The sequence below is a fragment of the Chrysochloris asiatica genome, unplaced genomic scaffold, assembly GCF_000296735.1.
Source record: "Chrysochloris asiatica unplaced genomic scaffold, ChrAsi1.0 scaffold00081, whole genome shotgun sequence".
Taxonomy (NCBI): Eukaryota; Metazoa; Chordata; class Mammalia; order Afrosoricida; family Chrysochloridae; genus Chrysochloris; species Chrysochloris asiatica.
Window position 1 is genome coordinate 12387728 of NW_006408599.1, and position 14921 is coordinate 12402648.

The following is a 14921-nucleotide window of genomic DNA, read 5'->3' on the forward strand; positions in this document are numbered from 1 at the left end:
AAGGCCTCGGGGAGCAGACACTGCTGGAGGGAGACCAGACACAGGCTCCCAGAGACTCATTTATTCAGCCCTGGGGTAGTCAGGAGTTTTACGTCTTCAATGCTCTGGCTTGTCCCTTTTCTGTCACGTGGGTAGGGTGACATTTCTGGGCTTCCTTGAGGTTGGTTAGAGCCTAAGGACTAGTTATAGCAGTGACTGTGGACGGATTAACACCTCTCACTCATGGGTTTCAACAGTTTGTGGACGTTGAGGTCTCCAGGGCTTTCTTTCTCCCTCTGTCACTTGACATGATAGTCTGTATAATGACTACCTTTAGCCAGGGTCCAGAGCAAAGCAAAGCCCCCAGCTGGCTGCAAAAGACACAGTGTTGTTAAGTGACATCGAGTTCTCACTCAAGCGAGGAGCAGCTGGTGGGTTTGAACCGCCAACCTTGTGATTCACAGTCTAGTGCTGATCCTACAACACCATACAAGAGACAAGCAGTATGCATAGATACAAAAACCCTTGTGGTTTTGAACTACCAAGATTTACGTCTCTTTGTTAGTATGGCATAATCTAGTGCCATCCCGACCACACTAAGACTAAGGTCTTCATGGCTCCCTGTGGACCATGGACTGGGCAGCAGAGAGAGATGGAGGAGACAGGTACTGGGCCCCAGAAGTCCCAGTCTCCTGGCAGAGACAGGCATGAGCACGTCTGCTCAAATTTAAAGCAGACAGTGGGCAGTGTCCCATGTGAGGGGCAGGGTAAAAACGAGCCACTTCTAACCGGAAGAGATTAAGGAGGGCTTCGGTAGGAGGTGGTAGAACTGAGTTGGTTGTGAAGGATGGGTGAGATTTGGGCATGCAGAGATAGATAGTCAAAGGCATTCCAGGGAGAGGGGGTGGCCAGAGCAAAGGGCAGGGCATTGTGTGTTGCAGAAAAGCAAACTACAGTGGAATGAAGAAACTGGGAAGAGCAGATCAAGTTAAGAAGCTGGAAGGAGGATCTTGATACTGCGGGTAGCACTCTGACTTTCACAGTGGGAAACCCAATGGCTTGTAAGCAGGGACATGCATGGTCCATGTTTCATTTCTGTAAAGGGCCCTGGCAGCCACCACAAAGGGTGGGTGAGGGCAGAACACAGGGTCACAGAACTGTAACCGATGCTGCAGTGATTTAGGGGTGACTGAAGCTGCTCCCGGTGGAGGGACTGCTGGGAGACACGGCCATGGCCCAGTGGTTGGGAAAGAAAGGCAACAGGACTTGGGTCCTAACCTGGGGAAACCATACACAGGGAGGACTCACCCACAATACCCTGGGTGCCACACACAGGATGGGGGCGTGTGGAAGTCAGGAGGTGAGCTAGAGCTGGGCAGGGAAGTGCTGACTCACTAAGGCACCAAGGGGTCTGGAAGGAGACCCAGGCAACTCTGGGCCAAACTAGGCAAGACCTTAGTTCCAGCCCATGGAATGTGGACTTCATTTCACAGGTTAAAGTCTGCAAATTTGAGGCCCATGGAAGGCATCTGACCCATAGACATGCCTTGCTTGATGGGACTTAAGAATCCAAATTATTTGTCAGCATTTCAAGGCAAAAGAATTCACATTGAGTTTTTCACTATGGGCGTGTGATTTTTCATTGAGACCTGCTGCCCTGAGCCCCCACCCTGTCTCCACAGCTTCCCTGCATACACACAGGGCGGCCTCCTCAGCTTCACTCCACTGTATTGATGGTACATTAGCCATCAGCTTCAGTATTCACGGAATCCAGGGGGCTTCACAAAGTTCATGGAAATTTCTATTATCTTTTAATTCCATTTTCCCATGAACTTTTGGAGTCCCCTTCCATTTGCAAATTCACCTATTTGCTAAAAAAATAAGTGGGGCATTGGAGAGCCAATTCACAAATATTTTCAGGAGCAGAGCAGCAAACAAATCCCAGCTGTAAATGAACAAGAATCTGCTAATTCAGTGTTCACAGGAACTTTCTAGAACATAACTACTGCGAACAAGATTCGACTGAATTAGTTAGGTACTTGTAGGCATTTGAGTTTGTGGACCTGACATTAGTGTAGGGGTCCTGAGGGGTTTGTGGTGGAGAAAGGTGTGTGTGTGGGATTCCTAAGAAATTGGTTCCCTAGCACAGAGCCTGGCCTAGACCAAACCAAAGCAGGAGACGGTGTACATCTGTCACTGATGCTATCCTGAGTTTGCTCTGTGTAGGACCCGTGCCAGGGGGCACCCCTGAGCCCACAACCAAGCTGAGGAGGGAGAAAAGCAGATATGCACAGGTCACAAGGAACAACCGTGGCTTTAGAGAAGAAGGATATTTCTCTCCATCAGCCAGCCACAGAAGTGGGTGGCAAGCTTCCTGTGACTGGAGGTATTTAAGCAGAGACTGGCTGTTCTAAGTGATGAGGGCTGTGTTAGTCCTCTCAGAGACAGGAGAGCCACACAGTGTGAGGGTTTCACTGGACCTGCAGAAGGTCTGGGGGATCTGGCTCGAACAAGGTCTTGACGAATGAGAGGAAGAACTTTCTAGAGTAGAACTGTGCAAGTAAGTCTGAGGAGCTCCGATCTCCCCCAAGGACAGAGGTGAACCAATGAAGGGTCTCTGTCAGGGATCAGAGGTCCCTTTCCCCCCAGGCCTCTGACTCTTGCAGACGGGCACTCACCAAGGGTCTGCTGGTTGCGGACGCCACCGATCACCACGCAGATCTCAGCGGGCACGTCCCCGGTCCCGTCCTTGCTGACCGCCTTGTTGTCCTCCTTGGCCTCACCCTGCCAGATCACCTCCTGGATGTAGTCGTCTGGCAGCTCTGTCTTCACCTTCACTTCCGTCATCGTTCCCTGCTCGGCACTCAAGGAACCCTCAGCCGGTACAGACTCTGGACCTTCCACCTTGGTGGTCTTCTGACTGCGCTTCAAGCGCTCCCTGAGAAAGAAGAGGCTCTGCTCAGTGTGAATCCCCTACCTGCCCCCAAAGCAACCTGGGAGCCCACCAACCCAGGAATTTTGCAAAAACATTTAGCCACAGACTTACCACTCAACTTCACCCTGATGCTCAGGGCCCCCAGCACACTCAGCTTCTAACTCTACCCATTTTACAGATAGGAAAGCTGAGGCCTAAAAAGATCCAGATGTGCCCAGCTGCCTCACCTGCTACTTATTTAAGCGTAGTTATCACAACCAGAGTTACAAAAGACCTAAAGGGGCACTTCTTGATGGTTTAACTCAGCCCTTCTCAAACTTCAGACCCATCAGCAGCTGGGGATCTTGATAAAATGTAGGTTCTGATTCTGTAGGTCTGGGGTGGGGCCCTATATGCTGCATTTCTACTAAGTACACAGTTGAGGCCAATTCTGCTGGTCTTCAAACAGCCTTCTGAGCAGCAAGGGCTTAAATGATTTGATGAATGCCAAGTGGCTAGTGCTTATCTCTTCTTCAATTTTCTCCTTGGCAGAAGGGCTGGAGGTCTCATCCAAGTCTTTTCCTATTTCACAGACGGAAAAGCTCCAATCCACAAAGGCTCACTTGTGAAGTAATGGCGCCAACATCTCTGCTCCCAGCATTTGGGAAATCTAGGAGCTCTTTAAATGGCAGGAAACATCCTCAAGGTAGAAAGAAAGACGGGGCATCTTTTCCTGGACCTCCTGCTTAAGAGGGGAGGACTGGCCTAGGGAAGAATGTGACTCATCCAGGGCTACACACATCAGTGGCAGCAGGGCTAGGTCTCCTGCCACCCACTCCACAATCATTCTCCTGTGTTCTCTTGGGCCCCCCTCATGCTTCTGACAGAGGGGACTGCCATCATGCCACCCATATCTGAGGTGCGGAAGCCAAGGTGTGCAAACACTGAGAAATGGAAGTGAGGTCCAGACCTAGAGTGGACGCAGGCTCGCCGCTTTATGGCTGGTGCCGGCTCCATGGCAGGTGTCTTGAGCTAGGGTTCCCTCCCCAGGGCAGCAGGTCCCGCCTTGAGGGAAAAGTCATCACAGGGCAGAAAATTCTACACGTTCTGCGAGGCCCTAAGAACAGATCCAGGACAGGCGGGCCTGAGAAGTTACAAGGGTACAACTATGGCTTTAGAGAGAATGGACATTCCTCCCTACCAGACAGCAAACAGAAGGGGTGGTGAGTTCCCTGTCACTGGAGGTATTTGGACAGAGGCTGGCTGACAGCCAGGCAGCAATAAAATGTGATACAGTGAGGTGGAAAGATTCCAGGTTCTGAACTTAGACCATGCCAGGGTCAACTCCTGGATTTCTACATGAGTGCTGTCACCCCTCTGAGCCTCAGTCTTCACATCCGTACACTGAGAATAGCCTTAGACTCTGCACTGTGGTGCAGAGACAGCAAAGTAGCAAGTATTGAAGGACCAAGAACACTGGCCACCGATGCAGATGTTCTACTATAGCATCTAACTTCTTTATAGGGGGAGTGTGAATGTGCAGGAGTTGGTTATAGGGAAGGATCTTACATGGTGTGAAGGATTGAATTGTGTACCCCAAAATACGTGTCAACTTGGCAGGACCATGATTCTCTGCTTTGGCAGTTAAGTAGTAACCACCCATGATGTGATCTAGTATGATAAACCAATCAGGTGTAAAGGGATGCAACACCATTAATGTCATTGCAGCTCTGATTTGACATAAGGGAGTTTCCCTGTTATCTTCCAAGAGATAAATGGTGAGACCAAAGGGTGGAAGAGGTCAGAAGGACCTCAGTACCACCAATGAAGAAGAGCTGGAAGTGGAGAAAGTCCTTTGGAAAACTAGACTAGGGAAGGGTGACACCAAAACACATGGAGATCTCCAAGGGCTGCCACGGGTTCAGCTGCTGCAAGGCGACAAGGAGCCAACAGAGAAAGCCTTTTCCTGAGAGCCAATAACTCTGAATCTGGATTCCAGCCTCTCAAAAAGTGAGAGACTAGATTCCTATTTGTTAAAGCCATCCGCTGCGGTGGTGCTGACACAGCAGCACTAAAGAACTTTTATCACATGGACTGTGGAGTAAGACCAATGGAGGTTCAAATCCCAGCTCCGTAACTTCCCAACTGTGTGACCCTGAGCAAACCGCTGAACCCTCCGGAGCCAGTGGTGTCATCACCTTTAATGGGGACAGACGCCCACATCTACTCCAACAGCCTCTGTGATGGTCATCTGGAAAAAAGGCAAACCCAGGACCCTGACTAGAGATTCTGGTAATGAACCCTGTTCACAGATACCCCAGCTAGACAGTCAAAGAAACTGCTGAGATTCCTATTCTAGTAAGTTCATGGTTGATGCAGGGTCAGCCGGGCCTGCCCATCCTCAGGTCCACTGGGCGCAGGACTGGAAGTCAGAGCTCCAGGCCAACCTTTAGCAACAGTCTGTGAGTCCAGGTGGTGACTTTTAGGCCAGTTGGCTTAACATACTCCTTGGCTTGGCCCTGGCTGGTCCTAGTCATGTTTACTCAAAGGGTGAGGCCTCCAAGGCCAGGAAGATCCACTTCCTAGTCCCATCAGAATAGCGGTGCCCAACCCTGCAGTCATTCCCTGAGGTTGTGGGAATCTAAGGAAAGGAAACAGCTCCCCTGACCAGAACACCCTCACCTCAGCTTTCTTCACTGTTGATGCTCCAAAGCACATCCTAAGGTCCTATGGGCACTTGACCATCATGCCACATGAGGTGACTCAGCGTTTTTTCTGCTCTCAACAACTGAAAGAACACCTGCTTCCTTCAAGCCCAGACTTCAGCTTCCTGTGACTCCCACAACCTGTTGAGATGGCGAGTGGGCCCTCGAGATGGGCCTGCTGAATGCATGGCCATTCATTTGCAACAAGCCTGGGCATGAACGCATCACAGGGAGTCCTTCTCCAGAGCCGGGACTTGAACTTGCGTCTCCTGACTCTCCGCCCCCCCAGCCCCGATCTTTTGTCCTTCTCACTAAACTGCTGGCTTTAGGTCGCCTGAAAGTAACCCTTAAAATCTGAGGCTTTCTCCCATAGGAAGGAAGACTCCCCTCTTGATTCTATTAGCAACGTTCTCCATCCCAAATAAGTCAGATACCCTGCTGGCAAGCAGCTGTAATTGTGGGACTAGCCCAAGTCCTGATTTAGCCCACAGAAGATAACCACGTGAGCCACCCTGTCACCCACGGAGCTCAACCAGACAAAGCCATCCTTTTCCTGAAACATGACTCCGCTTAAGAGTCCTCACTCACCGAAGCCTGTGCTCTTGCGCTTTAAGATTTACAAGCCTAAATGTTGTTTTTCTGGAAGCTCTGCATTTAGTAAGGTGTCCTAATGACAATAGAATCACATAAGTACTTATATCACTTTGAATTAGTGGTGCAGCTACTTCTAACTACTTTAAAAAAAATTTTTTTTTCATATATCATTTTTTAAAATAGAGCTCATTATTTTAATTATATCCATTTAAATGTACAGTGGAGCCCTTGGATATTCTCAGCACGAATCATTAGGTATATTAGTGAAAAAGCACTCAGAATCTATCCCCATGCTGACACTCCATAATCTATTCTATTTGTGTCGCTGTAAAATAGATTTATATATAGATAACTACAACATAGTTACTCAAGATATGCTATGAATTTTTAGATTTAACCCGAGCCACACTTTAATATAAAATCCAAAGTTGGGCATTAAAGGGATTTTTTTCAGTAAGTGCATGCTATCTGTGGTCATAGGTTGCTGCTTGTACATAAGTCAGAGCAGGTCCTGCCGCAGGAATTCTGACAGCACCCTGGCCATTTGCTAAGTGGGTTTCTTGAAGGCCCCGGGATCCCACAGCACCAGAGAGGCCTGAGTGACGGTGGTGGTGCTGAATAGAGCTCCAAGCCCTACTCTTTCATCTTGAATAAGCATAGCTTTGCTCTCTGCGTGATGTATGTATTGTCACAGTCCCTGGGTGACAGAAGCAATGTGTGCTCGCTCACTAATCAAAAGGTTGGCAGTTCGAGTCCAGTCAGAGGTGCCTTGGAAGAAAACCCTTACTTTCATAATATTATAGCCATTGAAAGCCCTATGGAGAAGTTCTACTCTGAAACACAAGGGGTCGCTACGAGTCAGAATCAACTTGAAGACAATGAGATCTTTCTACTTAAGACTTCAATTGGAGAAATGGCTCCAAGGCTGGTAAGTTTGCAAACTACTATCTCCTCTGCCCTCACCTCACTCTCATTCATCCTCATTACCATGCCACGTCAGGTCAAGTACCTGCGGAGGCTTCAGAAAGAATATCTTCCTCGAGTCTTACTGACAGTTCTTCAAATATTGCCCCCCACCTCCTCACATCTGCTTTCACAAGAGGCCTGTGGACAGATGGTGAAATGAAAGCAGAGAACAGGGCTCATGTCTGTTTTGTTCATTTCCATGCTCCCAGTCCCTACACAAGGCCTGGCACACAGCAGAAACGCAATAAAAACGGGTGAATGAATGGCATGCCCGAGGCGATCCAACTTTTAGTGTTGAACTTGGTCTGAAAATAATTCTGACTTCAACCCTGGTGCTCTTTCTGCTAAACCTTGCAGCCTAAGACAGTGCAGTCAAACAACTGACAAATAGATTGAAGGGCTAAAGTCATATGCCATTTCTGGGCATGTTAGAGGAAGATTTTTTGTCCATGTGCTTATCCTACAGCATCACACCAGGACTCCTTACAAAAATTAACTATATTGTTCTTTTCCAAAGATTACCGATATTGTTTGTTCTCAGGTGTCAAAAAACTTGGTTTCTGAGCATGTCTTAGCTATCTACTATTGCTATAACAGAAATATCACAAGTGGACAGCTTGAACAGAAATTTATTCTCATACTTTGTTGTCATTGTTAAGCGTCGTCGACTTGGTTCCAAGTCACAGCAACCCTATATATAAGTTTTCCGAGGAGTGGCTGGTGAGTTTCAACCACCAACCTTGTAGTTCAATCTGACCTTGTGGTCCAGTGCTTACCATACAGTTTAGGAGGCTAGAGGTCCAAATTCAGAGTGCCAACTCTGGAGAAAGGTCCTTGTCACCTTGCGGCATCTGTAGGGCCACCATTCCTTGGTGAGCTCTAGGTGCCACGACAGTAATCTCTCCCTGGATCTAGGAGCTTCACACAGTGCAGGAAAACCCCAGGTCCAAAGGAGACACTCCACTGCAGGCTCTTCTTTCTTGGCAGTAGTAGGTCTTCCCCTTCTCCGCTCACTTTGTTCTCCTTTTGTCTCTTGTAGGTAAAAAGGGTGCTGCATGCCAAGCCCTGGGAATCTTCTTTACATCATATCAGGGTGGTGAAGGGACTAAGGGTTTCTAAGGAGCGACTGGTAGGTTAGAACCAATGACCTTGTAGTTAGTATCCTGCGCTTATCCTATAGCCTCACACCAGATCTCCACCTCTTACTGACTGATCACATCAGATCATATCATGAGAATCATGGCCCAGCCAAGCTGACACGTATCTGGGAAGGTGACACAGTTCAATCCATGACAGGGCACAACTGTTACATCACTCTACGAAAAATGCCAGTGCTTGAAGATTTACATGCTCACAGTAGTTGTAAAGGTCTTCAGGCTCTGGACTTCAGTTGGATCTCTGCCACTGATTCCCTAGACTACCCTCTGTGAAGCCCTTGGTGGTACAGTTACCACACCACCCATTCAGCTATAAACTGAAAGGTTAGAAATTTAAGTCCACCCAGAAGAACCCTGAAAGGAGAGGCTGCCAATCTTCTTCCCCCAAACCAGCCATTAAACGCATTGGAGCACAGTTCTCTCTGACACACATGGGGTCTCCATGAGTTAGAATGGTCTAGTTGGCAACTGGAAAGGTCTTTGGCCAGTGAACCACCTTGCACAGGATAGAGAGCTGTACAGTCACCTATGGCCAAGATCCTGAGGACACTCAACCTCCTCCAACAGTACTATTGACTGTGGCATCTTACCTGCCCCAAACAACATTAAGGGTGAGGAGGAGAGCTTCTAACTACAGCATGTAAATTAAATAATGACTCACTTAACTCCCTCTGGAAGAAATCTTCATTAAAACAGACTCGACTCATTAGGAATGAGGGTTACCAGGTCTCAAGTTGGGCTTAAATATATGCTCCCTGGATGCACGGGTTATTAAATGAATTAACGCCCATGTAAGCATGACTTTAGGAGCAGTGCTTAACCTGCTCCAGATGCTGATCACTGATCAACTCAACCCATTTGTCCATCAACTGAGTGCAAATGATTTTGGTCTATGCACTGGTGCTGACAGGTCCTCTCCTCGATGAAACATCATAAATTCCCCACTCTGATCATTCCAGAACTGGACTCCATGCTGTTAAATCCAGTGGTCATTACATGCATCTCATCAAACTCATCCGCTGATACAGTCCCCTCTCTGTTTCTCCCAACTCTTCCTTCACTTTGTTCCACATGTTTACCCAGGGAACCTCCCACAATCTGGCCACTTCTCTGCATCTTCTTGACAGTCCCTCTTCTTCTCACCAACCCTTATACACTACCATTCCCCATGGATCAGTTCTAGAGCCTCTTCTATCTTTATCCACACTCACTCCCTGAGTTATTTATTCATCCAGACTCATGCTTTTAAATATTGACTCACTCCCTGAGTGATTCATCCAGACTCATGCCTTTAAATATTGACTATATAATGATGAAACCCAAATTATCTTTCTACCTTGGACTTCCCCCTGAACTCCAGAGCTGCATAAACAACTGCTGATGACAGACAATCCCACTTGGATGCTACCAGGTATCTCAACTTATTAGGTTCACCCTTCTCCCCAGTGAGTTTCCTCTCAGTTAACAGCAGTTCCATCCTTCCAGCTCCTCAAGTTCAGACCCTGGAATTACCCTTGACTCTCTCCATTCTTTGGCTCCCTACTAATGAATCTATCAGCAAATTCCATCAACCCCACCTCCAAAATAGGGCCAGAACATGCCATGGCCACCACTCAGGTCCCAAGCCATATTCCTTCTCTACTGCCTGATGGGCCTCCCTGCTCCTGCCCTTGTCCAATTTCCTGAAATCCACCTTCAACATAGCAGGCCAGAACCTTCTTGTTAAAATAAGCCAGGTCATGTCACTCTCTGGTTCAAAACCCATTCATGGTTCTGTGTTTCACCCAAAGTAACTGTCAATCCTCACTGAGACCTTTACAACTCTCTGTGACCTGTCCCATGTGCCCTCTGACCCTGTCTCCTAAGATTCCCTCTCAGTCTCATCTCCTGACTGTTCCATGAGTGCAGACAGGCACCTAACTCAGGCCTTTGCGCCTGATCTTTCCTTTGCCTGAATATTTTCTCCTTCCTTGAACACCTCAGGGTAGTTTCTCACTTCTTCAGATTTTTACTTAGAAGTCCTGGTCCTAGTGGAGACTTCATTACCCAGTCTAAATTCTCACCCACCTCATTCCTACCCAAGTCCCTTACCAACCTGTGTCCCTTTTCTCTGCTTTCTATGTTCCCCTTAGTATTGCTCCATCTTTATCCTCTTCATTATTTGTCTCCCTGACCAGAAAGTGAGCTACAAGAGCCTGAGAACTTTGTCATATTGGTTCACAGTTGAATCTCAGCACCTAGGGCAGGGCTTGACACATGGTGGATGCTCAATAAGTATCTCTTGGCTGAATGAACCAATTTTTAAGAAGCCCTAGAGAGATCAGAGCCAGAATGACCATCAAGGTATCATAGCCTCTGATTCAGAAAACCCATTTCTACTGTGAAAGACTAACAAGCAAGTCGATATGCCAGAGTCTTAGGAAAACAGTTGCCATCACCACAAAAAACTATCAATGGTTTAACAACTTCAGTTAATAGAACTCAATACTGAACCGTCTCATTCATCTGGCCTCAGTATAACATGGGCCTGAGAAGTCTCACAGAAGCCAATTTTCTGGATAAGTGAAGTTTATTCATTAAGTGTTAAAGTCTTACTTCTACCCTTTCCAGCAAAAAATGTCTAAAATCTTACCATGCTCTTCCCTGACCCCTTCCTTCAGGATGCACATCACCTTTATAAACAGCTTTCAGCACAGATTTGGGCCCTCACAGGCTGGTGGAAGTGCTAAGAGGATGCCTGCTCTCTCTAATACCCAGGCATCTGAAGTGTCACACCTGTGGTTTGGGGGACTTAAAACACTTACTGATGAAGATCAACAGTCTTCAGTATGGATTACATCTCGACATAAAGGAAAAAGACAAACCGCAAACCTAAACTAATAAACAACATAATGCTAAAACAAGAAAAGACAAATTGACAAGGATTTTATTCCACTTGAGTCTACAACCAACACCTATATAGAAGCAGCAGTCAGGAAACCAAACAACATATTGCATTGCACACATCTGTTGCAAAAGATCTCTTTAAAGTATTAAAAAGCAAAGAAAGATGTCATATTGAGGGCTAAGGTGCACCTGACCCAAGCCAAAGTATTTTTAATCACCTTATATGCATGTGAAGCTGGAGAATGAGTAAAGAAGAGGGAAGAATTGATATTTTCGAATGATTGTTAGGTGTCATCGAGTCAGTACCAACTCATTGCGACCCTATGCACAACAGAACAAAACAGTGCCCGATTCTACACCAACCTCACAATTGTTGCCACACGAGTTCATTGCTGCTGGTCCTGTGCCAATCCATCTCTTTGGGGTCTTCGTCTTTTTTGATGACCCTCCACTTTACCAAATATGATATCCTTTCTCCAGGAATTGGTCCCTTCTGGTATGTCTTAAGTATGGGAGACAAAGTCTGGTGATCTTAGCTTCTATGGAACATTCTAGCTGTACTTCTTTTCCAATGCAGATTTTTTTTTTTTTTTTTTTTTTTTTTTGGTAGTTCATGGTACTGTTAATATTCCCTTCCAACACCATAACTCAAATGCATCAATTCTTCTATGGGTTTCCTTATTCATTACCCAAATTCCAAATACATAAGAGGTTACTGAAAATACTATGGCTTGGGTCAGGTGCACCTCAGTTTTCAAATTGAAATCTTGTGCTCTTGAACACTTTAAAGCGATCTCATGCAGCAGTTTTGCATCATGCAATATGTCACTTGATTTCTTGACTGCTGCTTCCATGAGTGTTGATGATTGATCTGAGCAAAATGAAGTCTTTCACAATTTCAATCCTTCCTCCATTTATCATGATAATTATTGGCCCAGTAGTGAGGATTTTTTATTTCCTTTGCATTGAGGTGCAATCCATATCGAAGGCTGTGTTCTTTGATCTTCATCAATAAGCATTTAAGTTCTCTTTGCTTTCCGCAGGCAAGGATGTATCATCTGGATATCACAAGTTGTTAATGAGCCTTTCTCTAATCCTAATGCCACGTTTCTCTTTATATAACCCAGCTTCTCGGATTATGTGCTCAGCATACAGACTGAATAAGTATGGTGAACGAATACAACCCAGGTCATATACATTTCCTAATTTTAAACCATTCAGTGTTCCCTTGCTCTGTTTGAACAACTGCCTCTTGGTCTGTGGACAAGTTCCTCATGAGAAAAAGTAAGCGTTCTGTAATACTCTCCACAATGCTGTCCACAGCTTGTCATGATCCACACAATTAAAAGCCTTTGGGTAGTCACTAAAGCACAGGTAAACATCCTTCTGATAGTCTCTGCTTTCAGCCAAGATCCACCTGATGTCAATGATAGCCACAGTTCCACATCCTTATCTGAATCCGGCTTAAACTTCTGGAAGTTCCTTGTTGATGTAGTGTTGCAGCTGTTTTTAAATTATCTTCAGCAAAATTTTACTTGTATGTGATATTAATTATACTGCCCAATGATTTCTGCATCCCATTGAGTCACCTCTCTTTGGAATGGGCACATTATGTAGAGCTCTTCCAACCAACTGGCCAGGTAGCTGTCTTCCAAATTTCTTGGCATAGGTGAGTGAGTGCTTCCAGTGATGCATCAGTTTGTTGAAAGATTTCAGTTTGAATTTCATCAATTTCTGGTACCTTGTTCTTTGCAAATTGCCTTTAGTGTACCTTGGACTTCTTCAATATCATTGGCTTTTGATTATATGCTTCATCTTGAAATGGTTGAACATTTTATCATTTCCTTTTGGTCCTCTGTGTATTCCTTCCATCTTTCTTTGATGCATTCTGCATCATTCAATATTTTGCTCATAGAACTGTTCAGTATCTCAAGTCAAGGCTTAAATTTTTTCTTCAGTAGAATGATGGTATTGGTGAGGAATGTTAAATACTTATGCCAAGGACTACCAGAAGAAACATCTAGAAGAGAGGATGGTGAGGCTTCATCTCAGACTTTGGACATGTCATCAGGAGGACCCAGTCCCTGGAGAAGAGCATCATGCTTGGTAAGTATGGGTCAGGGAAAAAGAGGAAGACCCTCGATGAGAAGGAATGACACAGTGGCTGAAATAATTGGCTCAAAAATAGGAATGATTGTGAGGACGGCACAGGACCAAGCAGGTCTTGTTCTGTAGTGCATGAGGTTGCTAAGAGTCAGAACCAACAAGACAGCATCTAAAAACAAAACTTCTGAGACCTCCTGTTCTGAATGTTCTCTCATTCTACATAGTTCTCTGAGATCTCCAGGGTCTCTGTGGAGCACAAATGGTTTGCATTTGACTGGTGTTGCTCTGCAGAATAAGCACTCAACTATAAAGTCGGTTTGAACCGCAAAGTCGGTGGTTCAAACTCACCAGCCACTCCTCAGAAACCCTATACAGGGTTGCTATGGGTCAAAACCGATTCAATGGCACCTAACAACGAGTCGGAACCAACTAGACGGCACGTAACGACAACAACTCATCTCAATACTGGTGGTTCAAACCCACGAAGCATCACCTTGTAGTAAAGGCCTGGGTGATACGCTGTGATAAAGATCTCTATGGCACATAGTTCCATTCAGGGGGTGGCACGTGTCAGAACCAACACAACGAGGAAGACTTTGAGGCTTTCACTTTTACTTTTGGACTAGCTGGCAGATGCCAGCTAATGTTTGCAGAATGAACGAAACAGAACATGACAGAATGTAAATATGCCACCGTGGAGGTGGAAGTGGTGCGGTGGTGAGGAGGAGGATGCTGCTCAAGATGGAAATAATGAGCAGAGTGATGACAAAGGCAGCTGCTACGATTCATCAAGTGCGTGCGACACAAAGGGCACGGTGTTTCAGGCTGCGCACACATGGTCTTCTTCTACACAACGCGTTCTACGAGGGAACTTCAAAGTTTGTGGAAACAGTGGAAAGAGAAGATAATGGAATTTCCCCCCCAAACTTTTTGAAGTCTCTCATATGTGGACATTATTTTTTTGTTTTGAGATAACACTGAGAAATATCAAGTGACTTTTCTGTGGCCATATAATTTTCTAGTAACAGAATCTGAATTCTATCTAGGTCTGCCCAATTCCAAAGACTGGGCTTTTAATTACTTGAAGACTATACACACACACACACACATATATGTTGTTGTTAAGTGCCGTAGCGTTAGTTCCAACTCATAGGGTTTCCTGTATAGGGTTTCCGAGGAGTGACTGGTGAGCTTGAACTGCCAATCATGCGTTGAAGCCAACCTTGCAGCCCAGCGCATTAGCCCACAGCACCACATCAAGACTCCATACATATGCTGTTGTTGGTAAGTGCCAACAAGTCGGTTCCGACTCATTAACAACCCTGTATATGGTTTCTGACAAGCAACTGGTTAGCTTGAACCACCGACCTTGCAGGTCAAGCTAACCTTGCAGTCCAGCACATTAACCCACAGCACCACACCAGTACTCCATATATATGTATATTGCTCTGCATAGTGGTTATGAATCGGGCTGCAAACTGCAAGGTCAGCAGTTCGAAACTACCAGCTGTTCCTTGAGAGAAGGATGAGGCTTTCTGCTCCTGTAAAGATTTACAGCCTGGAAACCCTGTTCAGGAAACCCTGTTCAGGGTTGCTATGGGTCGGAACCGACTC

General features: G+C 46.1%; 1 protein-coding gene across 1 annotated transcript in view; it reads right to left on the bottom strand.

Moving 5' to 3' along the window:
- ZNF618 (zinc finger protein 618) overlaps positions 1 to 14921 on the bottom strand; it is a 210666-nt gene that overhangs the window by 64363 nt on the left and 131382 nt on the right. Inside the window, exon 3 of the mRNA XM_006865694.1 lies at positions 2658 to 2917. Within this exon, the coding sequence (XP_006865756.1) occupies positions 2658 to 2917 (260 nt within the window). The remainder of the gene's footprint in view (positions 1 to 2657; positions 2918 to 14921) is intronic.